Source organism: Acipenser ruthenus, chromosome 28 (genome assembly GCF_902713425.1).
Source record: "Acipenser ruthenus chromosome 28, fAciRut3.2 maternal haplotype, whole genome shotgun sequence".
Taxonomy (NCBI): Eukaryota; Metazoa; Chordata; class Actinopteri; order Acipenseriformes; family Acipenseridae; genus Acipenser; species Acipenser ruthenus.
In genome coordinates, this window is record NC_081216.1 from 18,516,938 (window position 1) to 18,543,392 (window position 26,455).

The following is a 26,455-nucleotide window of genomic DNA, read 5'->3' on the forward strand; positions in this document are numbered from 1 at the left end:
AACAAATGTTATGACAACATGTTATGAATACTTAAATGCATGTTATATAATGTTTTAAAGTGGTTATGAAGGGTTATGCACATAGTTATGTTGTGTCACCTTTATGAAGTTATTATGAATGCTAGCTACATTGTATGTAAAAATAATGTGTAAAAAATAATGTAATTGTATGTAAAAATAATATCTTGTAACAATTGTAAGTCGCCCTGGATAAGGGTGTCTGCTAATAAATAAATAAATAAATAAATAAATAATAATAATAATAATAATAATAATAATAATAATAATAATAATAATAATAATAATAATAAAATCCAGTTTAAATAAAGCATTAATAAAAATCTCCAGTATCCCTCCCGTGTTAGATTAGCTGCCCCATACACAGCCTCTAAAAGAGTCAAATAGTGGTTGATGCAGCAATGGAAAGTGAACTAGGGGAGTCAGGTGAGTGATGGGGTAGTAAAACAACTGGGCTGATAGTATTGACAAGAATTAGTGATGATTGCAAACATCCAAACTGATCTGGCTGCTCAACATTGGGGAAAACACAGCTGAACTCAAAGATGTGTTCAGTGATCCAGTTCAGCAAACAGAACTAACAATACAAAAGAACATGTTCTTCAGAGGCAGAGGGGGGTAACAACTAAGAAAGCTGAATAATAACTACACCATCTCAATAGACAACATGTTGAGGCGAGGACAGCATAACAGCTAATGTATGCAGTCTACTTTTCTTCTATTATGCATATATTTACAGGTATGGCATGAACAAACATATGTAGTAATATAATGTTTCAAGCCATGTTATTAAAAGTTTAGTTTAGTACCACTGTAAAGTACTGTGGTGAGAAAAAATAGAATAAACAGTTTTTTTTTATTTTTATTTTTTTTATCTAGATTACAAAATTATTATATTAGAATCTCAACATTTCCGAATGGTTATATCAAGACCACAAAATCATTTTCTCATGACTTCAACACTTTTTTTAAATGTTTCTTTTCCCGCTTAAAATCATCATAGCATTAGGATAATTCTTACTAAAAAGATTTCATTCAGTTGCAAATCTCTGTCAGAAATCACCTCATTTGACTCAAAATCCTGCAAACTAAAATTAACAAATAGCTTGCTGTTTACAGACTCAGCAAGCTGCATTCCAGTGGCATTAAAGATGCATGTGATTGGGAGCTTTGTTTTGTTTTCAATACTTCTTTTTTCCCCTGTAATTTATTTTCTGACAGTTTCGGATAAACAGTTGCACTTTAAAGCCTAAATGTTAAATGTAAAATACACTTAACAAGAAAATATATTCACTTCAGTAGCAAACCACTTTTGTCATACGTTAGCACCTAAATTGTGTTAAACCAAGATAAAATATTAGCAGTAAAATTATACATAAACACATTTTTTCAACAACTTGATGCTGCAAGTACATAAAACAGATGCTATTTTTTGTTTCAGATACCAATAGATGACAGAATTTGCTAAATTAAGGCAGCAGTTAAAATATGTTTGGTTCCCGTGACAGAGACAGCATACAGACAACTGTATATAAGAACATTATTATTATTATTATTATTATTATTATTATTATTATTATTATTATTATTATTTATTTATTTATTTATTTATTTATTTATTTAAATAGAAAATTCATTTATACTGTTTTCGGTTTCAGTCATCATATCTTTGTGACCTTTTATAACTCAGAAGTTTAAAGCACCCATGTGACCTCAATGCAGCTCCAAACATGTCTAATCTTCAAAAATTGAACCAACATTTGCAGGGGTGCAGGTTAATGATTCAATTTTGGTATAACAGCTGTACTTAGAGATTAGACATGTTTTAGAGCTGAGAGGTCAAAGTACCAAGAATGTGATGACTGACACAGTAAAGTATATACAATGTGATTCTAAACACGGAGAATACATGAGTTCAGATAACTGTGATATTATATCGATACCAGTTGCTCTTTAATATCCTGTTAGTACCCTATCAAAGTGTACCACAGCAAAAGCATAATCAAATGTTATAAAGCAGAATGCATGGTGAAGCCAGGCTACGTTCAACTATTGTAATTGCATTGTATAACTATGGGAAAAGCAGGGGAAAACTGTGACATGATATGGCAAAATTTTTAATGGGAGCATACTTTGCCATAGAGGATGTAGATGTTCATCTCTGAATTGCACTTTGCAAACTGGGTGAGTAGCTTTCTGAGAAAGATGTCATTCACTGGATACTTTTTCATTTGAGTGGAACGTCCCGACAGTGTAAGAGATGCAGTGGTTTTGTTCTCGATAGTGGCTGGCTACTGACTGGATGTGATTGATACACTTCATTCCTGTTTAAAGAGTTCATTCGATGCAGACGTCTTTCAGGTCACTTTCAAATACCATAAAATATACTAGTAACAGGCATGGGTTACTTTTTAAATGTAACCGAGTTTAGCAAGTGGGTGCCTAATCATCTGTTATGAGCTTAATATATTTAATATTAATTTATGTTTTAAAGAAAATAAATCGAAGGTAAGGTGCATTGTCAGCACAGGGATATGGGATCAAACTGTGTATATATCCCCACAGAAAACTTATGCAAACATGACCCCACATGGGACATATTCCCAAAACATTTACCCCTGTGCTAAGTAAACACCTGTTTTTCTTTTTTAATAGCATCACACAAAGTAAATAACTAAAAAGAATAACAAAGGAGGTTATTTTAAGAGCTCTGAGGTGCACCTTTTTTTCGCTTGTTCTGCAACATTAATAGTTTGATATTCAATTCACACCGTGATAAATGCTTTGAAATGGCCAGCTGTCTTTAATTGGAGTGGTGGTGGGCCTAATTGCTGGCACCTGATCATTTTAGTAACATCTGTCAACAAGCCACTGTAAAAATCAGGTCGTAAATCATTAGGATGTCATTTTTGTAAAGCTTACAAAGGTTAGTGGGGGTGGGTTGTTTCTATATTTTTCCACAGGAAATGACAACAGTAGGTTCATGTTTAAAATGAATGTACAACCTTTGAAACTAGTAATGCCATTACATTATTAAAGGATGCAAGGTCATGTTACCAATGCATCAATGCAATGTATGTGAGCGTGAATGCAAATGCTTTAGGATGATGTACTGGTACTGTATATCCAGATCTTAAAACCAACCCCATTCAAAAACCGATTTGAATGGAAGACATTCAGAAGCACTTATTGTAATAGAGGGATTTCTGCAGTTTTGTCCTATTATTTTTAGTCTAGTCACTATAATATTGGTCACATGGAAGAACTTTGAACCTATAAGAGGCCAAATCCCCTGGGACGGGTCACAGCATAACAGCTCCACAGTAGCATTACCCAACAAGCAATGCTTTGTTGTCCTGGCAGTTAATGCAATCCAAAGAGGTCAGTCTATAAAACAAATACCCTGCATCTTTATAGCCTGTGTCATTACACTGCTTTCCAGCACGATTCAATCAAACCTCCTGTCCTAGAAGCACACTCCACAGAAAGTTTGACTGAATGTCATTGTATTGATTGAATCTCCCTTTATACTAATACTAGAGCTCCCCCCTATGACTTGAGGTGGTAGTACTTAAATCAGTTTGATCACCCTTTGGTGCCTCTTGTTGGTGTTTTGACTTAAACAAACTGTGCATCCATGCAAACGATATGTTTAGAGCTTATCTGGCTTACTGTCCTCTACAATTTATTAAACTTATTCATATCCATCTATTCCAAGAGGACCCATCATTGGAATAGAACACAACAGTGTGTAAGATTGAAATACACAATGAATACAGCACACAAGATAACAATCTCAGCATACTATACACAAATCTAAACATTTAAAAACAGCATAGACCTTAAAACCTTAGTACCAGTGCACGTCATGACTACATGGATATAATCAAACTTACTATCTACAGAGGATGTGAGTATTGAATTATTAAGGCCTGTGATAAAACAAACAAAAAAAAACAGCAAATCAGCAAATGGATTGACAACCACAGTAATTGGTGACTGGTGCTGCCTGGTGGTCAAATGTGAAATTGAATTGTTATTGTTAAAAATAATTGCAATTAACTTTTCAGTGTTTAATTTTCACAGCTCACAAAATGTATTTGGTGAATGGACTGTACTAAAATCACACCAAGGCAGAATGTCCTCAAACAATAGAGTGAGCAGATCAACAGTGCTCAGTTCAAGCAACCCCCGCATTGCAAAGCTAGTGTTCTCTTCTCGAGTCAGTAAGAAGGTTTATTTCTTTACCAGCGTAGCTTTTCTGTCTGGTTAAATAACTCATATTCTCTGTCTTCTGAGTGTGGCAGGTAAATAATTCACTGTCACTTTGCATCATTCAAATGGGGAGAAACTTGGCAGTATTTATGTAAAGCACACTGCTGTACCTGTTTTAGCTGCAGAGAAGCAGCTCATCACAAATGCCACTTCAGGCTGTTAGGCTTTAACCTTTTCTGAAAGGTTTACTTATTACCTCGCTGGCCATTGAATTATCTGTCATCCTAACATATTGGTATGTGTGCTGCAGCATAATACTGAGCAAAAGGATTTTTATTTTGTACGTGCACGCTGTCTCTTGCTGGAGTGAACATTTCATTAAGAAAGGGGCAGACTGAATTTTGAGGACAGAGAAAAAACTGCAGTAAAAAAAAAAATATATATATATATATATAAATATATATATATATATATATATATATATATATATATATATATATATATATATATATATATATATACATAAGTATTATGATCATTTAAACCTCCTTATTCCCCCGAGAGTTTCCACATTCTCCTTCAAATTCAACCCCTTTGAAAAGGGCTTCAGTGTGACCTTATGTGAACAGCATAACCATTTTAATTGGCAACCTTATGGGAGCCCTTATTCCACAAGTTACCTAGTTACCTTCTTTCAGGATGCTGAACAGTCACTAGCCTTGAAAATGAATTGATTTCTGAATACTCCACAGTGGAGCACGCTCTAATGATGTGTGTTTGGTTGTGTACTGGAGGTGGGCGCTGTAATTACAGGGGAAATGATTTCTGTGGCACTTTTCATTCATAGTACTAGGGACAGCAGCTGCATTAGCAAAGGTGTCGAAAACTCCTTTTAACTTTCTGTAAGTCCTTTATTTCAAAAATATATATAGAGTACCGCACCTCTGGAAGGTTTGACTGAATAGGACATAAAGAGCACAGGTTTTGTATTATGTGATTGAAAGGGTTTTTCAGTAATTGCAACAAACTGCACAAACGAAACAAGATGCGAAAGCCAGCCCATTGATCATTGGATTTAAATTCCTAGAGAAATGGATAGAGCAGCTAATCCAAACCCAGAAGACATCTTGTATGTGATGATAGAAACTCTGACACTTCAGACTGACTATGATCAAATGGCTGAAACGATCAAAAATATAGTTTTTAAATAACTTAGGTGCATGCATAAATTTGTGATTTAAAGAAAAATGAATATTTAGCATAGAATGAAATCTGTGACCATGAATTCATGTGTGTCTCTTATTTAATAACCTGGGTTTAAAAGCTACAGAAATATAAAGCTCCCTTTTGGCTCATTATAAGCAGGTTTTGGTGGGCTTTGCAGACAAAAAAAAAACCCATTAAAGAAGTTAGGCATTTAAAAGTAGTGGCAGTATAAAACCAAGGATCTGTGTTATAAACTTTAAGTTTCATTTCAGAACTAATAACCAGCAACTCAAAACATTAAGTCAAGGACTAGCAAGTGTCCCAAAGTTGTTTGTTACCACTTTTGGAACTTTTTTGTGCCTTAAAGAAAAAATGATTTTGCATCCTCGTTTTGCAGCTTCATTTTGTTGGAGCAGAAGTTGAACTTATAGTGGCACATCTTTATAATCAGAGGACATACAAGCTGTTGTGGTAAAGTGAAAGATTCAAGTAACACAGCATGTGTACAGTGTTGAGCAGTGGGATACAGACAGACAGCTCTGTACTGACACAGCTCACACAGAGGTCACTTGCGCTGGCTAGTTTGCAGTCTGTTAGAGTACCACACGCTTGCATACATATTCCAATTGGGAATGCAATGTCAAAATCAAATACAGGAGGTCATTTTCATCTTTTTCACTGATGGTTTGTAGTTTGTAGAGGTATGCAAATGTATTATTTTTTTCATGCAGCCTGTCAAAAATTATTAATCAAGGACAATTGTTGTATTAATGAAATTATATTATTTGAAGGACATGCCATTTAAAACAAAAACTCTCTGATTACAGCTGATTACAGCTATGTGGGGGCATTTTTATTCAACCTTCTCCACTTAGTATGTATAAAATGTTAAACAATTTAACTTTTGCTGGTCCCAGTTCATCAGTAGTAGCTGGAATTTGCCCTTCTCTGGCATTCACATAATACATTTGATGTTGAAGAGCACACGTTTTGAATCAACAATAGACCCAACCTGTTTTAGTAAAACTCAGAATGCTTCATTTGTTCAAAATGTGTTAAAAACTGAAAAACCTTGTCAGAAATCCAACACGGATACAGAAACGCAACTGTGTTCTCAATAAGAAGGGTACCAAATTGTCATGAACAGGATCAATAATGTTTTCCACTCTATTGCAAACAGCTCTTTCTAAATCATTGCGAGTGTCACAGACAGCTGTTGGGTGTCCTTTGAGATAATCAATTTTATTGTACCGTATTGTAAATATCACAATGAATGACATTAAAAAAAATTGATTTATTTTCTTTTTATTTGATTACGAGGGCGCTCCCAAAAAAACTCTTTGTGTTTGCATTATTTTCCGATAACTGCCAATTAATTTTACACTCGGAAATAATAAATTGCTTTATGATAGGATTAATTAGAAGGAGCACACAAAAAAAACAATGGAAACCCAAGCACAAATAACAATCAGTGAGATATTGATAGCAATAAAAATGCATTGCTGGCAGCTTGGCGCATGCTGTTCTTATCTTGCACATGTTGCTGATCAATAAGGTGTAAGTATTTAAGAGGAACGGCAAGATCACACTGTACATTCACTGAAGATTCACTGTTCACATATCAAACCTGTTAGCTGGTAAGTGTGGGGATTATTATTATTATAAATGTAATGCATGGATGAAGGAAATGTATGTTTTTACTTTACACACCTTTTTTATAGATTTGCTCATATTGCAGTAAAACGTGTTGCTTTGGCTACTACTTAAGATATATACTATTTCAGAAATATTATTATTATTATTATTATTATTTATATATTTATTTATTTCTTAGCAGACGCCCTTATCCAGGGCGACTTACAATTATTACAAGATATTACATTATTTTTACATACAATTACATTATTTTTTACACATTATTTTTAAATACAATTACCCATTTATACAGTTGGGTTTTTACTGGAGCAATCTAGGTAAAGTACCTTGCTCAAGGGTACAGCAGCAGTGTCCCCCACCTGGGATTGAACCCATTCTGGGGGCCACACAGACAACTTTCTTTGTCTCTAGTTGTAGCAGACATTTCAAGCATGTCATGTGCCCACTGCAGGAAACAGAACTAATTAATTTGAGAAATTTAACTTGAAAACATCCTCCTCCAGCAGTAGCCTTGCCTGGAAGTTGTGTTACTTTGCTTAAAGACTCTGTATTTTGTGTTGTTGCAGCTACAGAAAGCATGGCATTCCTGGTCGGCGTCGGGCAACTGCTTGTGTTGCTTATTGTCCTCTTCCATCACACAACATCACTTCCCACTTTCGACAGGTAAGTCTGAAACTTTAATTGTCATTGGCTTGTAATGGAACCACTGGTCCAGCTATAAATGGTGCGTTTTGTTTTTCACACCACAGGAGTCAAAGGCATGTTGATGGACTCTTCACAAGTGAGTTAAGTAAACTGCGTGGGTCCTTGTCTGCTAAAAACTACGTCAAAGCACTACTGGGAGCCAGGCGAAGGTACAGTAACACTAAACTGAACCGCTGAGCAGCATATCAAACAGATAGCACTAGAAAACAACGAAGAGATTAATAACTGCAGAGGCACTGCCTAATATAGCAGTACATAGTGCAGTATATACTCATTCTAATCCTAGATAGAGCTTTCTGAAACATATGAGGGTTGCAAAAGATTTTCACTAGACAATTATCAAAAAAAAAAATCAATTAATTTAATAGGAAGCACCAAAGCAACGTACTTGACAGATGTCTTCTTTCATCATATTGGTGTTATACAGAACCATTATTTAAATAATGTTCTCTTAATCTTCAAATGATAATCTTATCTGTGTGTGATTTTAGCTTGTCCGAAACATCTGGTTTGAGCACAAGGCAACTTGGAGACATCGAATTCACCAACAAATACGCTGATTACCTAAAGTCCAAGGCAAAGTTACACAAAATCACCTCCCTACTGAAACACATGCAGAACATTAAAAGGAGGTAAGTTCAAATAGTCTTGAATCTACCAGAGCAAGTAACCCGTAGCATCATGCAGACTGAATGGGGTGCAAGCGGTGGACTCAAAGTGTCTATAGGCTTGTGTGCGTGGATTGGAAATCAAGTGTTCTTTCTTTTGAATCCCTAGTGATGAAGAAAGTTTTCAGGAGACCCCTGAGCCTCAAATATCCCCTGTTACAGAAGAAATCAACATGGATGTGAATGGCATCTGCCTCCTCTGGTTCCAGCAGAATCTTCTTAATGATGACAGGTACCTCCATTCTACTGGAAGTGAATACACTGAGTGTCTCTTATTGTTAGAAGAGATGGCATTACTGTAGTGCTGTGCAAAATGACATCTTTTAATAGTAAGAGACACTACACACAACATTGGACTCAGGAACTGCTATTGAACATGACATTTTTAACTTTAGAATTGTACCGTGTGCACTCTGCAAAGGGATGACATCTATACACAAGATAAGATGTACTTGAATTCTGAGAAATCCTTAATTGGTTGATCATTTATAATGATAGAAATAAGCAGAAGGATCAGCCAGATCGTTTATTGGCTTGTCAACAGCATTTCCCAGATTTGAATGCTAATTACCACAGACTCCACTCATTTAGATAACCGCTGTAATTATTTTGTTTTATATTCACAGCAGTCTTATTGGCACCGATTCAGATGAGGCTAATCAGCTGATTGGTCAGTTTATTTGCCAAGCTGTGAACCAACTAGTTGCAGACCTCTACCAAGAAGACTTCTACCTACCAGTCAATCAAGAGAGGGAGTGAGGGAAAGGCAGTCATCAGCACAAGCAAGGAGAATCGAGATGCAATACCAGTCATCTTTTTATTTAATAATTATTATTACTCACCAATGTTTATTACATTAAGATGTTTAATGTAAAATAACCTGTAATCACACATTTTGAAATCCTCTATGGATATTTTTGTATTGGATTAAACCTGAAACTCATAATGGTTTGTTTGAGGACCCCCCCCCCCTCCCCCCCCATATCTGCATGGAGAAATCAGCACACATTCAAACACCTGCTATGTCATTCCTTAATTATCCTCCAGGTGTCAATACTTGATTTCCTAAAATATAAAAGAAACAATAAATACGAATGAGTTTCTACAGCACAACATAAACAACTCTTCAAGGCAAGGTGTCTGCCAGGACATCAGTTAATGTATTCAGTAAAAGACAAAGGCATTATCAAAAGAAAGTTGTGGTAAAAGCTTATGAGTATGTACAAAGTGATCAGGATACAGCAGGAAACTTTCCTAAAGGTTTGTAAACCTTGAAATAAGGATAGAGTATATTGTTTCAATAAAGATAATTTGATATTAATGAATTTGAATGTGTCAGTGTTTTATTTTCTACTACACTATCACTCTGCTCAATATAATTGCCATGTGAAATCACCTCAGTATATAAAGACCACCTGACTATAAAGAGTATGGTGGGATGGTCCCTTCAGCGGTTGCTATAAGCAGGTATGACTCTATTCAACCAGTAGAGGGGGCAAGACAGCCTCTTTCTCTCCTTTCTGTTACATAAAACTCTCACCTCTGAATATTTATGCCACATATCTATCTGCACCCTGAAACCAGTCTGTAAAACTCAATCTCGTATAATCCAATCTTCAACTCGACAATATAATCCCTCAATCCAAATACAAAGTCCACTGGAATTTCTGATCAAGGCCAAATATATAATTTTCACACATTTTATTCACATATTGTTATTTTAAATACATTCCAATTTTATATTTGCAACAGTGCTTGATACTGTATGTTATGCTATTGTTGCCCATTCTCTCTATGGCAGTCAAATAGTACCAGGCACTTGAAGGAGATTTATATTGTCATAATTACTGTTATTATTCTGACCCCTCACCTTAAAACTGTAAAAACAACCTAATCTTTTCATACCTCCCCACTGTCTGACCAGACATACTTATTATCCAATGTACAGAGACACTGGGCGTTGACAACTGAAGTATTTTTGTCCCTGAAGCAGATTCAAATAAAAGATTGGCACATATTAGTTCATATACTGAAGTTTCATAGGCCTGTGGGATTTTGACAATTGTGTTTTACATTCTGGAAGATCATTGCTGTGGACTTTTTGGCATGTTAAAGAGCAATTTAATATAGGTATGAAATATCACAGTTTTCATAACTAATCTATTATTTTTATGTTAACATTGTAGATCATTTTCTGTTTCAGTCTCATATCCTGATGACTTTTTAAAGCACAGATGGTTAAAGCACCCCTGTGGCCTCAATTGAGCTCTCAAACATGTCTGATACACCAGAGTGTAAACTTTAACTGTCCTACCTTCAACACTCTGACCTTAGTGCAGACATACATCAGTAAGAAATTTCACATTGAACAAATGTGGTATTTTTTCCACTAGGGGAAGAAAGCCAGGTTAATGGTTCCACTCTGGTGTACCAGCTATACTTAGAGATAAGATAAGAGTTTTATTGAGGCTGCAGGGGTCCCGAGTAAACAGTAAAAGATAAACAAAGTGATTCAAAACAGTTAAGATAACTGGGATATTTCAGACCCATCACAGTTACTCTTTAAGCATTCTACCATACATTAATAATCATACTGCGTACACAGTACGTATACTGAAAACATTGGATTGTTACTGAAATTGCTTGATTTCCAATCAACTTGGTACTGATTTTCTTTTTAGAACTGGTGATGCTAGTCAAGGATTAACTGAAGCCGATACAGCAGCTGGGTGTTTTATTACTTGAATGAGCAGGGGGAAGTACATGGAATACAAAATCCAAAGGCAATAAAAGCGATAAGGCTATGAAGCAAAGGTTAGGACTGTGAGTCTGCATTGTGCGATGTGCAGCTCTATAGGGTAGTACATGAGCACAAATATCAAACAATAAACCTGCTGTCTGGTTTTTACATTTAGGTCCATCACAAGGATCACACCATGGATCTAAAATGGAATACATTCCCAGTCTACGGGGCCATGTTGCTTCTACTGCTGTCTCATTTACACACCAAGTGCAACGCTCAAAGAGGCAAGTCTCGCTGTCTACTTTCCAACTTTGTACAGCATAGCCCTCATTTTATAGAACATTGCTTTAATGGTGTTCCCATGGTTTTCTTGAATCAGCTATAATGTTTTCTGTCTTAATTACATCCTAGATTTAAGGGATAATGACATTGCTGTACTGGTGTGTTACAATGTATTAAAAGGAAGGAAAACACCACAGCATTTATTTATCTATGTCTGATTGTCTGAAATAACCATTGTCCTCCACTCCAACACTCCAGACTAGTTTTGTTGTTCGGTGTTATTATTACTATTGGAACTATTACATGTAATTGTGGAATGTGTGTGGTTTTGTCGAGCATTACATTTTTAATCTTCCACTGAGAAAATAAAGTAGTTCCTTTCGTTCCTAATAAGGTAGTTCCTTTTCTTTCAGTGTTCTCCTTGTGGTGTGAATTGTTAGTGATGAGGTCTCAGCAGGTTAGAATTAAAGAAAAACTTGGAACAGAATATCACATTTATCTTAACTTCTTGTTGTTTCTGAAACAGAAAATTATATCCAAAAAGCATACATTTGTCAAGATAACTGAGATATTTAAGGACTGCTCTTTAGCCTTATTTTTATAAAGCGATGTTGATATTGCATTGCCATGTTGCAGAAGTTTATCATTGATAAAGACTTCTCTGCAAAAGATTGTCCAAAATGTATTGCTGTTTTAGTACTATTTTATGATATGAATTCCTCATTCTATCTGGTATCTGGTATCTGGTATATTACACTCAATGTGGAGCGGGTGGGTTTACAGCTGGGCTTATGCAAATGTAGATCAGAGTTTAATGCATGCTTTATGGACGAAAGTTAAAAAATGAAAACATATACTAGACCAGCTTTCTTGGCTCAAAGCCACCCCATGACATTAGGCACCTGGACTGAGGACCCCCAACCAATGAATCCATAGAAATGTAGTATTCTAAGCAGACCACACACTCCGGCTAATCAAGGCCATCTTTCTTTGTAACACAAGCAAATCCCAACTGAAGACACTTAGCCACATATTTTTGAGAGGGGTTGGTTGTTTGTATTGGTAGAAGTAATACTGCTTTCATTATGTTTAGTGTCATTTTTTGTTCGTGTAAATCAATCGATCTCCCCATCTGGAGAACATCACTTTGTCAGGGTCATTTGGGAGAGAAAATGACCCTGACAATGTGCTACTGGCTCCCTGAAATCATCTCGTAGCCTCCTGGGTGTCCCTGGCCCCAGTTTGGAAGCCCCTTGTATTGAGATGAAATGCTGTATCTGATTTGTATTTGTATCATACTGTTTTTATAAAGCTACATATTATAAATATATGGTATAGGGTGCTGGAGTGGATATCAATTTGTAATGTACACCAACCTATAAAATATTCTATTTGAAGGCTGTAAATCTACATTTACTGATGCAATGGTCGTTTACCATTTAAACTACAATACAAATTGTCATTGAAAAATGTGGTATTTAGAGTCGTTTTTATATAATTTGCTTTTGCATTTATTTAAGTTTTTACATGTATTTTCTCATTCAGTATTCAATTACACTAGTTAACAATGTAATACTAAACGATTGTACTTGTTTTTACACAATAATTGAGGACATATTTAAAACACAACGATATAGATAGGTTAGTGTATCGGGTTCCTCTGCTCTAGGTCACATGGTCCGATTGCTGCTAGACAGTTGGAGTGCGTTTGAACTACAACACAACAGCAGCACACGTGATTATAGCAATGTCATATATATACATTGTTTTAATCCTAATGTGTTGTATCTTATCCTATACCCTATTTTAGTAGTATTATTTGCACTCTGTAAACTATACTGTATTTAAATATTGTTTTGCATTGTAACATTGTGTTGCTCTGTAACACTTGTAAGCTGTCTTGGATAAAGGTGCCAAAGAAAGAAAGAAAGAAAGAAAGAAAGAAAGAAAGAAAGAAAGAAAGAAAGAAAGAAAGAAAAGGGGGCTTGTGATAATATTGCTAGTCCCAGTTCTTAAAACCTTGGTTAGCACTTTTTTAGCGTTACATCAATTTACAAAATGATGTCATCTTGTCAGCTTTACCTGTAACTGTACCTCTTTCCTCTAGATTGCTGGTCAGACATGCCCAGGATAACATCTGTGGAGGAGAACAATCCAATTGGATACAAGCTTGGGAATATTAGCACAGAAGCAGGTGTAACACTCACTAAATTTGAAGATTTAAGCAATTCATTTGGGTTGGAAAACCAAACACTGTTTTTAACTAAAGAATTGGACTTTGAGGTAATTTATCTATACTGTTTATCAACATTTGGGAGGTCTGATATTATTTTCCTGTCTCTGATACACAATGCAAAAACATCATCTGCAGAATATATGCTCTTTTTAAAGGCTTATAAATGAACAGCTGATGGCAATGACAGGTATATGGTATCATATATATATATATATTTCAAATAAATTATTAATGTAGATATTTGCAAAGGTATTACTTCCCTGTCTTCAACATGAAAACACTCACAAGGAATGGACTGTACAGTATATTGACCCCCCCCCCCCTCTTCCCACTGTTACATCATCAGCTAGTGACATTGCAGAGACATTCTGTGTGACTACCCATTTCATAAATGCCGATAGCTGACTTTTAATTTGTTTGTCCCTTCCCTTTTCTTTAGGCAACGACTCAATTCATAGACGTCACAATTGCTTGCCTACGTGGTGGAAACACAGTTGGTGCAGTAGGTTTTTCATATCATGTACTGTGGCATTGAGACATAGTTCAGGATGAGGTTAAAAATACAATACTGGCTTGCATGTATGCGTTACCCTATTTTATATGGCATTCACTTTCTCAGATATAAACGCTGGCTCTTTTGAGCGAAAACTTTAACACACACACACACACACACACACACACACACACACACACACACACACACGTTTGCATTCCTATATTTCTGGGGACTTCTCATTGACTCTCACTATATATGTATTTACTATTTCTAACTCCAGTCAGACAAAACTCCACACAGGGTGAAATTCGACAACAAACAAAATATTTTGGCACTTATTTATTTATTTTTTTAGGCATATTTAGTTATTAAAAAATGTGTTTTACAAAGTGGGGACATCCTCACAAAATCGTTTTTTCAGGAGTTACTGTCTTTGTGGGGGCATTTTATCAAATTTTGTCCACACAATGATAGTAATATCTGCACCCACCCCATATATATATATATATATATATATATATATATATATATATATATATATATATATATATATATATATATATATATATATATATATATTAGCACAAAAGGTATGTTTTTAATAACATGGCTTGCCAAGTTTGTCTCGTAGCTATTTTGGCTTTATTAAAACAACACACATACTGTACAGTAGAAACAGATTTGTTTCAGTAAAGCATACGGGGAGGTTTCGGTCTACAACTGCTTACTGTATTCTTAAACTCTTCCATTTTCTACCCCTTTTTAGAAAACTTTAACATTTTCGGTTGATATTGTAAATGTGAATGACAACTCTCCACAATTCGATCAAGCTGAATACGTCATCCTAGTTAAAGAGGTGAGTGTTTCACAATGTTTATCACGACTAGATATGACTTCAGAAAGTTTATCTTGGCTAGATATGTCTCTCCGTGTTGATAATATATAGCATCTTTACCTGTAGGATTTTGAATATTGTCTATTTCTTTCTCACAGGAAGGGATTTCCAGAACACAAATGATTTAAAATATCATACCTAGTAATTGTTTATGTTTTGCTGCAACATGCCTTGTTCCCACTGTAGTTGTAAGTTTGTACCCTCTGAATTTGCAAGTAGGGTTAGGAATTTGACAGTCGAGGTGAAAATAGTTAAATTGGGTGACTAGTCCACACTTTAAAATATATGAATAAATCATGTATTTGATAATGTCTAAGTGCTCTATTTGTGAACATACTGTTTCTAACACTTTGCTATTTGTGCACTATATTTTAAAAACTGTTTTTTTTAATGTCATTTAAATGTATTGTAACTGCAATGACATGTCGTCCATCTGAAACCGTACGCTTCACAAAGACGTTACAATCACATAGTGTGCGATCAGTCGGACAGCAGTTTCTGATGTCGACACTTCGCTTTTCTGCTATTATTATTATTATTATTATTATTATTATTATTATTATTATTATTATTATTATTATTATTTATTTCTTAGCAGACGCCCTTATCCAGGGCGACTTACAATCGCAAGCAAATATAAATACATTCAAGTGTTACAATACAAGTAATACAATAAGAGCAAGAAATACAATCATTTTTGTTCAAGTCTGACAAACCACAATTCAATAATACAGCTGCTGCTGCTGCTGCTATTAAGTGCTACCCTTATTTGCAAGTCTTACTGTAGCTGCTTAGTGCTGAAAAATGTAAATTACAAAAAGTGTATTTTTAGGTATATATTTTTTAAACAGAATTGGGCAGAGCAGCTGTCCAGAAACCCACAAACATATGCAATGGAACCTAACCATTTGTCTTCATTCTAGCTTGAACCGCTTAATACAATTGTTGCCAGAATTGTTGCTACTGATGCTGATAAAGACCAGCTGTTTTATGACTTTGACAAGACAACTGTGAGTCTGAGTGTTTATATTCAGTCTTATATAACATACATTAATGGCAAAAACAAAACAAAACCGTTTCCATACAACTATTCCTTTTGAAAAGTAATTCCTACTTTCAGTAAGATATTAGTGGCAAATAATTATAATCATAAAAGTGTAGACAATGAATGCATGAATACCATTTACATTCTTTTGCATTATAACAATCTGCATGATTTTTTTTTTTTTTTTTTTTTAAATATCCCTGTTCCTTACAGTCTGTTTCCTGTTACAGGACGGATATGATTATTTCCAATTATTAACTCAGAATTCTCCGAATATAACGATAAAGAAGGTTATTGATTACGATACAGCAAAGCAGCTGAAGCTGATTTTATTTGCCAGGGTAAGTGCTACACGCTGGATGACTGCTTGTCTTCAAGACATATAAAACAAAGTAAGATTACCAAAGCTAGATATCCAAGGGGGGCAAGCCCAAGCATTGGGATCATAGTGTTTAGTAATACACCAGGAAATACAACACTAAGAGATTGAAAACTAATCATCTTTACTGTATTGACTTATTTATATACTTATTTGGAAGAACAGGATTGCATTATTTTTTAATCCCTGTAAAAAGAAAACTAGAAGTGTTTCAGTATTGCTTTTTTTTTGGGTGTTCTTTTTCTTTTATTAATTTTATTTTTGGTTTGTTTTTGAGCAATGATTTGATGCAATGACTACATGTTGAATTTTTTCAGTGGTGTGCACTCCCCTGCTTAATTAAGTTACATTTTTGCTGCTCATAAATCAATGAATTCTTCTTAATCATGATTTTGATCTCTTATTGTACAGGATACACCAGCTGCTGTACAAGGCAATACTGCCACTGCAACAATAACTGTAAATGTTAAGGATGTTGATAACAGGCCGCCATGGTTTCAGCCCTGCCAGCAACTACCTGATGAAACCACCAAAATCTGCCTCAGTTCAGGTTACACAGGCAATGTTAATTTAACAGAGAAAGTGGTAGGTAATAAATTATAATGCATTTCTATATCCTTTATTCACAGCACTAACTTGTCAATCTCTGCCCTGTGCATTGTAAATGTTTAACTAATGTAAGGCTGCATTCACACAGGGTCCTTTTCAAATTTACTCGGCCTGGTTTGTTTTGTTTGAAACCATTTACAGTGTGCTATCTGTTCACACTTATCTGCCACAAAGGGACTGAGTGCATTTGGATGCGAGCTAAAGTTCGTTTTTTTGTTTGTTTGTTTGGTTTTTTTTTGTACCTTTTCCATTTTTTTCAGGATTGAGTTTGTTTCAATGCAGTTTGCAAATGCACTCGGTTCATTTATATGGTCTGTGAACCGGATGTTTACAATGTCCTGCAAGGTACCTTGAACGGTGGCAGCTTTTGAAGTATTGCTCCAGAAATTTTAATAGCATTTTTACATTGCTGTGGGAAAAAAGCAGGGCTATGGGGGAGCACTTAACTAATTTAATTACTACATTTGTTGAATGACGTACTGTAGACTAATGCAATATTCACTTATGAAACACTACACTGTTCTCCTACTGAAGGCATTCATTTGAGAAAACACTGGATATATTTTACTATTTTTGTGAATTTTGTCCAGTTGTTCAGCTTGAATTTTGGTATCTGACCAAATTTATATCAGAGCTTTAGTTAAAATAACAGTATATAATAACACAATAGTTTAAAATGTAAACATCAGGTTTATTTATTGCAAGTAATAACATCTCATTTTCTTTATATTGTCATCTCAAAAAGCCTGATTAAAATAGATCTACTAGTATTCGTATTACCACAACCTAATCAATTACTCTCTATTATATCTTGCTGTGCACACTGATGCAGCTTTGTACCATACCAACTGTGGACCAAACCCTCTAAACCAGGGGTCTCCAGCCCTGGTCATGGAGAGCCCCTATCCAGCAGGTTTTATAGGTGTTTACATCATCAGTGGCTAAAGATCTGGAATACCTGTTAATCTTGACTAATTAAGCCAATAATTTGGTTCAATTAAGTGACTGAGAGATTGGTTGAAATGAAAACCGGCAGCCACAGTAGCTGTCCCGGATCAGGGTTGGAAACTCCTGCTAAACTGACCAAGTGTGTGAACAACACAGCCTAAAGAGAATCCCTGAGTCTGCATTGCACTGTATTCAAATGAATGTGCTCATTCTTGCATATTTCACCAGGGGCATGATAATGAGTGCCCGTGCAGCAGGATAGTCCCTCTGTACTGGCTGTACTGATGAATGAAAAAAAAAACTATAAAAGAACCTAGACTTATATCTGTGACCTGCCCTGGATTTGAACACAGACTAACGACTATGGGCTAGATTCTGATCTCCAAATTGTCACCATTTTTCAGTAAAGAAAAAACACACGCAATAAAGATACCAAATGAAAAATAAACAACTGAAGAAAATTTAGAGTAAGTAGCACTGAGAATCTAACCCTATCTATCTTAATAAATAAAAATACTCCCCACCCTCCACATATTTAACACATAATTCAGTAGTTCGGGCCAAACACCAATCACAAAATGTTTTAGTACAAATATTTATTGTAGAGAATGCGGAGTATGCGATTTAACAGAAAAGTATGCTGTATATACACATTCATTTGGCATCAAACCTAACTTGGTTTGAAGGTTCGCTGCCTGGCCAACTGGACGAGGCTGAGACCCCCATTTGATAAAACATAAAAACTGTTATTAAGAAAGGTGGAGATGGGGAGGTGGTGGGTTACGATGAAATCAAAACGCAACTGAGAAATAAGTGAAGAGGGTATTTATAGTGCTAACAATTTAAATTAGCTAATGTGTAAATTGAATGATTCAATTTGGTGACGCGGAGATTGGTGTCTGACCCTCCTCCCGAACTTTAATTATAAATTTCATTAAATGCTCCAATGCAGTTAAGGACATCCGATTTCTGTAATTTGATATAACACTTTGTTTGCAGGATGGCCCTTTGCCGCTGGATCCAGGTCCTCTTTATGCTATTGATGGTGATGTAGGGATTAATACACCTATCACCTATACAATTGTCAGTGGTAAGTAGGAACATGTTTTTGCAATGCTTGCTTTTTATCCACTGCATTCCAAGATTGCTGGGAGCTAGGCTTTAGCATGGTTATATATATATATATATATATATATATATATATATATATATATATATATATATATATATATAGCAGTGGAAAATAGTTTAACACAGACAGGCGCATCACACAGGGCGACACACACAGGCAGAGAGCAGGCACGAACCCGGGACCTCTTGCACTAAAACACATCACCGATACCGCTGCACAAAGGGGCTGGCTCCTTTGCAAGGAGCGTATATCGGGCCTAGGTCCCTGTGTGTGATTACATCACCCACCAGCCCTGCTGCTGCCTACCCCTGTGCACACTACAATATATATATATATATATATATATATATATATATATATATATATATATATATATATATATATATACATATACCTCCAGGATAGAACTTTTGAACTGTGTGATTCACCTTTTTGTAGATTTCTGAGCAAGTTGTTGAGTTAATAAAGCACAAAAGCATGTTTTAAAGCAATTTAAAAAATAATAATATCTGATTAGTCATGATAACAGTGATAGCTGTGTTATAAAATATGTAGCTAAGGTATTATAAGAAGCTATGCAATTACTCTTTTAAGATTTTCCATAAAATACCAAATGTGAAAATGTCCCCAGCCATATCTCTTTGAATTGTCAAGAAATGGGTTTGCACACACATGACTTGTTTGTCTGTTTGTTCTGTAGGAAACGAACTCAAAATATTTGCCATCAATCCAGATTCTGGAAACATAACAATGACTAAAGCTGCTGGTTTAGCAGGTCCCATAACACTGTCAGTCATGGTAAGCAAATTAACTGAACTCACCTGCAAGCTGAACCACACAGAACTATCAGAATGAAATCTTCAGTAGCAAGTTTCTGAGTATGTCATAATGTGACTCGGTGTATGTGAGTCTGTCTTTCTGTATTTCTCTTTTTAATTTATCTAGACAACCACCTGTCAAATTCTGATGAAAATCATTAAGGACATGCTGTATGTCACTCTTACATTTTTACATATATAGACTCGGAATGCAAGTGCAGTAAAAGTTCAACTTGAAAAGTTATTTTAAATGAGTTTGGATTCTGGAAGTAGATATAATTGGATGCAAGCATTTGAATCATATCATATGCATGTTAGTAAAAGTTTCTGCTAACTACTTTGTTTGTCTGTTTGCTTAGGCTGCCCAGGCTAACGACCTGAATAAATTTGCACTCACCACGGTTACCATTAACGTTTTAAAGAAAAGTGTATACCCCCCGGTATTTGAAGCAAACAGTTATGAGGGGCTTGTACCCCATGACGCCGAAGTCGGTAGCATGGTTCTTCAAGTGAATTCTTTTAATAAGCCTTTGAGGGTCTCTGCAAGAGACCAGGACTTTGATGATGTAAGTATAGCTACAGTCAGTCCTTACCTGTCTGTACCTTTCTGTTTGTATGGTACAAGTATGAGTATCACACAAATAAAACGTGTTTATTCACAGGGGGTGAATCCTGATTTGGCGTACAAGGTTCAAGGCAGTACTGATTTTATAGTGACCAAAGAAGGATATGTACTTATAAATAAAAAGCTAACCCCAGGTCAACTTAATGTAATGGTAAGTGAGCATAATCTTTTATTCCTGATTGATTTAGCTATATATATATATATATATATATATATATATATATATATATATATATATATATATATATATATATATTTATATATATATATTTTTTTTAATTCTCTTCTGTTCGTAAAATAGAATTTTTCAGATAATCGAATTCCAACAAAAAATGGTTCATATGAGGTTGGCACTTTATTCATCTTGTTTCACAGTCCATGTCTTTCAATTTGTTCCCCAGGTAATCGCAGAAGATACTACAAATCTAGAATCAGCAACAGCCAATATCCACGTAGAAGTCCAAGAGGGTAATAGCATTATCTATCAAACAATGTCATCATGTGAAGCAGAAGTTTAATCTGTTAATCTGTTTTGTATTTGCCTTTGCATATTTTGACAGCGCTGGGCAGAACGTGTGTTTTTAAAAAAGCTATTCAATTACCCGTTAATTAAAGGAGAGATACATGCCTCTGTACAGTGGAATATGTTTTAAATTATTTCTCATTTATGCATTAGTTTCCATTGTGTTACTTTTTGATGCAGTCATAAATGTTGTTATATGAACAAATATGAACGTGGTCACTTCTACAACTGAATACGATTCCCAAACACCAATAAATACTAATAATACTAGGATTCAAATTTCAGGAACTATGGATAGCGGAAATTAATGTAGGTCAATGTGTTGGCCTGGTTGTTAAAATGTTGTGCAATCATTTTCAAAAGCTTAAGAAATCACTAGAATTCAACAGTTGAAATGACTTGTACTGTCAAATTGATAGGATCACCTGAGCAGGGGTAAGGACTGAGTCAATCAAAGCTGTAAACAAGATGTGGATCTTTTGAGATAAGCTTATCCTAATTAGGCTTTGTGGTCCAGTGGTTAAAGAAAAGGGCTTGTAACCAGGAGGTCCCTGGTTCAAATCCCACCTCAGCGACTGACTCATTGTGTGACCCTGAGCAAGTCACTTAATCTCCTTGTGCTCCGTCTTTCAGATGAGACATAATTGTAAGTGACTCTGCAGCTGATGCATAGTTTACACACCCTAGTCTCTGTAATTTGCCTTGGATAAAGGCGTCTGCTAAATAAACAAATAATAATTGACATGGTTGTATAGATTTATGATGGTACAGGAATGCTTCCTGGTCTGTTTGGCCTTTATCCTTAGTTATTGCTCCTTCATTGAGTCATACCTCATCAGGCACATTGACGTAGTTGTTTGCTAGTTTATCAGTAAAAAATCTGGAAACAAATCTTGGGGATTTATTTCATACAACTAACTGGGATGAACATGGGATTTAAATACACAAATACTCAAAATTCAAAATCTTAAACTAATATTTGAAAATTCATTCATTTTAAATTAGCAGAAAAAACAAAAGTGTCATTCTTTACACTAAAAGTATGATTATATCATCAATGTCAACCTGTGCAGCTTCAGCCCCCAGTTAGAAGCCCCGAGGTAACAGTTATAAGTGCTGTTGTTCCAGGTCTTACTAGCACTTCCATGCCGCCCACAACCGCTGAAACCACAGAGACATCCACAACGCCGTTACCAGACACGACGTCTAACTCCCCATCGACCATAAGCCAAGCTCCCAAGACAGGTAGACGTACATGGCTACAGTGCTCTTTAACCTTGTGTTGCATTATACAATGTGTTAGGGTATAATTCATTTTGTCTTTCAACACATTACTAATTGAAGCAGTTAAAAGGTGTCTTAAAAGGGTACATTATATAATCTACAGTATATTTTTGGATCGGTTCATTAATCACCACCTATCATATTCTATTATGTGCGCCTGCTTTTAGGTTGATTGTGTTTGGGAAGCATATTAGTGTACAGTGCTTCACCTAATATGGACTTCAGAGCACATCACAACGCTAACATGGTTGCCCCCTTCATTTGCCCCACAATCAGTTTTGAGAAGTCAGAAACTATTTGTGCTGTTACTAAGCATGTCTACTGAAGCAGAGCCAACAACAGAGAAGCAGAGAGAGAACACATAATAGGATATTAAACTGGTAGAAAAATCTTTACAAAAATGTGGTTGATATTAAGTATCATATATCTCTTAAAATTGTAGGCATGTGTCACAATATACAAACTCTTTGTGCAGTTAGACAGTATATTTTAATGGTATGTTTTAATGGGGCAGGGAAATACACAGGTGCTGGGTTTTCTGATTGATTCCCACCCACTAGTTACAGCAAGGACCCAATCCCATTACATTTACACCAGTGAGGAAACACAAATTGATAGATAATCACTGCGGAACAAATTCAACAAACTTTAATGCATGCCATGCAACAAAGGGTTAAAAGACATTGGCCACAGCAAAAACAACAAAGATGCTGGCCCCGTCTGTCAGAATCAGCCAGTGTCAGGAGTGTTAATCAATCCATTTTCTTACTGTTTATAAGGACTAGCAGCATTATTACCACCCGCCCCGCCGCACCCACAAGCTGATATGATCTTGATCTTGTCTTCTTTCACTGGGCTGTCCGTGATACATTTTCTCCTCATGCGAATCTCACTGAAATGACCTATCATGCAGCATTTTGCAGCTAATTCTACCACAGCTAACAGACCTTTAAAATAAAATGACTATCGAGCACTGGTAATGTAATTGAAACTCCCAAGTAGAGGCTGAAATAGTCAGCGAAGAGTGAACTCAGAAGTGGATCAATACTCAATTTAGTCACAGATAATGCAAGTTTAATGGGTTTGCAGCAGTAGCCTCAGAATTGAGAATACAATTTTAATTGAAGCTCTATTGGGCCCATTATACTTTTTTTTTTTTTTCCTGGAACACTTCTTTTGCACAATCCGTAATGCTACTCAGCTTGAGCCACATTCCTGTCCATAGTAATGTTGATAAAAATTGATCACCATGGCAACCATATTAATGTAGAGTTACAGTGTAGTCTCATTAGGATTTTCCTCTGTTAGACCCTCACGATTGTGCATATTATTTTTTCTGTTTTGTTGATGTTAATATTTGGCCTGGTAGCTATTGTATAGTTTCCAATGTTTTTTCTTAAAGTTACCCAACTGGGCCCAACCTGTAGCACAGAGGGGTCTGTGAGTAAACCTCAGATCCCCGAAATTGGGCTGCTGTTTCTAAACAATTAATCTATAACACTACAGATAACAACAATCAGCAATCAAGCTCTGTGTCTCCTTAAAGTGTCAAAAATGCTGTTCATCAAGGGATTCAAAACACTGACATATTTCTTAGGCTAGGATTAATCAATAGTTTAACAGTGCTATCTTAAGTTCAGGCACTGCAGTCTGCCGATTTTAAATGCTGAAACATCTTTGAAAAGCACCTCTTGCACAAAGAATCATTTGTTTGATCGTTCTCGCTGTGGGTCGGAATAACAGTTTTACAATCTGATAGACTGTGGTATAATTAGTGATTTTGGGTTAGGTATTAGGAGCATTCAATGTATATGTGTGTGTGTGTGCGTGCGTGCATGTCTTTAGGTCCTATGCTGCTTAGAAAAGTTTGGCAATATGTAAAGCAGTCCTTTTTTGAAGTTGTTACCAAATCAGCATCTATCTTTTATTTTGCAGAAGGAGCCCCTGTTCCAAAAGGAGGTTTCAGCTCAGAGGATATGGCTGCCCTTGGGGCAAGTTTAGCTGTCTTGCTGGTTCTTTGTATGGCAATCATTGGTGTGCTGGTATTTAAAATCCATAAAGGAAAAAAGGACTGGGAGCAGTTATCACAAACCAGCTTAGTACGTAATACTGTAAGTAAAGCACCTGAGTTTTTATACAAATACATTAATGGATTGGTTGTATGTCATGATGAACATCATATGTAGCCATGTGTTTAGTAAGTGACTGGGGGCCTGGAAAGGATCTTGTGTGCCTACAGCTGAAATGTGAGCTTACGTATCACAAGTTAAGAAGGTTTCTAATGAGCAAGAATCCCATTTAAGTGGAAGATTGAACATCATTGTGGAATAGTACAGCTTATATACTGTAGGATGATAAAGACTTTCTTGTGATTCATGTTCATTTGTCAATAAACAATAGTATGAAATAACCTTTGCTTTTCTTCATCCTAATGACAGTTTGGACGAGACTCCCTTAAAAAGAAACCAAGGTTGCAGTTTGATAATGAAGGCTACAATACTTATGAAAATACAAACAACTCTGGAACAAAGGTTCCCGATGAACCAGATAATGTGTCTGACCACGAGCCAGACCAGGAGCCAAAACAGGAGCCGGATCAACCAACACATAAGGACTCTGTGACCTTCCTTGAGAACCAGGTTGCCCTGTCTGCCACTGCGATGGTCTCCATTCTGAAGGCTGACACCAGCAGCCAAGATGGCTCAGAGGACGCTGACAGTGACAAAGAAATCAAGTCCATCCTCACCAAAGAAAGAAAGAATGATGAAGAGTACAAATCTGTGTGGTTCAAGGAGGACATTGTCCCCGATGCCAAAGAAGACGTGCTGATAATCGAGAATGACCTGGAGGTGGAAGATGAGGAGGACTTAGATGAGGGGGATGAGTCAAGTGAAGACGATAAAGACGACCATCCCGATTCACCTAGAACCAAGTCTAAGGTGTTTTTCGAAGATCCACCTACAGGGGTCGATATTGGCCCCAAAGTTACTTTCGAAGACCCTGCAAATACATCCACCTACACCACCACAGAAATTTAGAATGATACTTCTTGAGGTTGCCGTAAATGATCACTATAAACATCAATTGATTGTATATTTTATATTGTTTCTTTGGACAACCACGTGAAATGTTTTTAGGAATTATTTGAAAATTTTAAACAAAGTTCATGTTTCCTAATATATATTTAAAATTGTTAAATAAAATACTTCTGGAGCAAAATCAATAAGCTAAATAAGGATACTGGTCTTGTCTGTAAATCATAATTTTTATATTGTGAGATATAATGATACAAATAAGCTTTATTATTATCCTTTTTTTACACTGCTAAAATATATAAGAATTATGGTTATTCTGTCTATTGATTGTACAGATGTCATAATAATGCCATAACATCACAGCATATATTTTTGTAAAATAATATTTTGCCTGCGATATATCACGTGTTTAGAATTATTCCAAAACCTGTCATAGTCACCACTTGTGATGTTTTTTTTTTTTTTAACTTTTATGTTATAATATGTTAAAACCAATATATATATATACAATAAAATATTCAATTTCATTTAACATGTTTGACAAACAAACAAAAAAAAAATGTCTTCTATGTATGCATGATGCATAGGAGGCTGTGTGGTCCAGTGGTTAAAGAAAAGGGCTTGTAACCAGGAGGTCCCCAGTTCAAAGCCCACCTCAGCCACTGACTCATTGTGTGACCCTAAACAAATTACTTAACCTCCTTGTGCTCCGTCTTTCAGGTGAGACGTAGTTGTAAGTGACTCTGCAGCTGATGCATAGTTCACACACCCTAGTCTCTGTAAGCCACTGTAGGTAAAGACGTCTGCTAAACAAACAAATAATAATAATAATGTAACCTTATGCTCAAGATTCCTGGTTGGTTTGAAAAATGAAGACACTAAGGGGCTGATGTAAGGATAGGCGCAGTTCAAACAATTGCAGCTGCAAAACTGCCCA

The 26,455-nt window shown here is 35.7% G+C and overlaps 2 protein-coding genes across 3 annotated transcripts; both read left to right on the forward strand.

Annotated features, from left to right (window-relative positions):
• Window positions 1-7,663: 7,663 nt before the first annotated feature.
• LOC131701922 (VIP peptides-like) lies at window positions 7,664-9,354 on the forward strand. The gene is made up of 5 exons (XM_059002741.1): window positions 7,664-7,758; window positions 7,845-7,949; window positions 8,292-8,432; window positions 8,578-8,700; window positions 9,095-9,354. The coding sequence occupies exons 1-5, from the start codon at window positions 7,673-7,675 to the stop codon at window positions 9,225-9,227; spliced, it is 588 nt and encodes a 195-aa protein (XP_058858724.1). The 5' UTR covers window positions 7,664-7,672; the 3' UTR covers window positions 9,228-9,354.
• A 1,923-nt stretch (window positions 9,355-11,277) lies between these two features.
• LOC117434515 (cadherin-related family member 5-like) lies at window positions 11,278-26,050 on the forward strand. Of its 2 annotated transcripts, XM_059003334.1 has the most exons (15): window positions 11,278-11,495; window positions 13,601-13,776; window positions 14,169-14,231; window positions 14,992-15,081; window positions 16,044-16,130; window positions 16,396-16,506; window positions 16,956-17,129; window positions 19,101-19,191; window positions 19,934-20,031; window positions 20,411-20,617; window positions 20,714-20,827; window positions 21,078-21,144; window positions 22,328-22,444; window positions 24,419-24,594; window positions 24,922-26,050. In XM_059003334.1, exons 1-15 carry the CDS (start codon window positions 11,405-11,407, stop codon window positions 25,519-25,521), a joined length of 2,262 nt encoding a protein of 753 aa, XP_058859317.1. In that variant the 5' UTR covers window positions 11,278-11,404; the 3' UTR covers window positions 25,522-26,050. The 2 variants fall into 2 exon arrangements, with proteins under 2 accessions (XP_058859317.1, XP_058859318.1); XM_059003335.1 differs by lacking the exon at window positions 22,328-22,444.
• The last annotated feature ends 405 nt before the right edge of the window (window positions 26,051-26,455 follow it).

What these genes read in the sequence shown, in the direction of transcription:
- LOC131701922 (XM_059002741.1), top strand. Translation starts at nt 7,673, where the DNA reads ATGGCATTCCTGGTCGGCGTCGGGCAACTGCTTGTGTTGCTTATTGTC. An exon ending in CTACTGGGAGCCAGGCGAAG is followed by an intron (nt 7,950 to 8,291) that starts GTACAGTAACAC and finishes GTGTGATTTTAG; the next exon opens with CTTGTCCGAAACATCTGGTT. An exon ending in AATCTTCTTAATGATGACAG is followed by an intron (nt 8,701 to 9,094) that starts GTACCTCCATTC and finishes TTATATTCACAG; the next exon opens with CAGTCTTATTGGCACCGATT.
- LOC117434515 (XM_059003334.1), top strand. Translation starts at nt 11,405, where the DNA reads ATGGATCTAAAATGGAATACATTCCCAGTCTACGGGGCCATGTTGCTT. An exon ending in AGCTGATTTTATTTGCCAGG is followed by an intron (nt 16,507 to 16,955) that starts GTAAGTGCTACA and finishes CTTATTGTACAG; the next exon opens with GATACACCAGCTGCTGTACA. An exon ending in GAGACCAGGACTTTGATGAT is followed by an intron (nt 20,618 to 20,713) that starts GTAAGTATAGCT and finishes GTTTATTCACAG; the next exon opens with GGGGTGAATCCTGATTTGGC.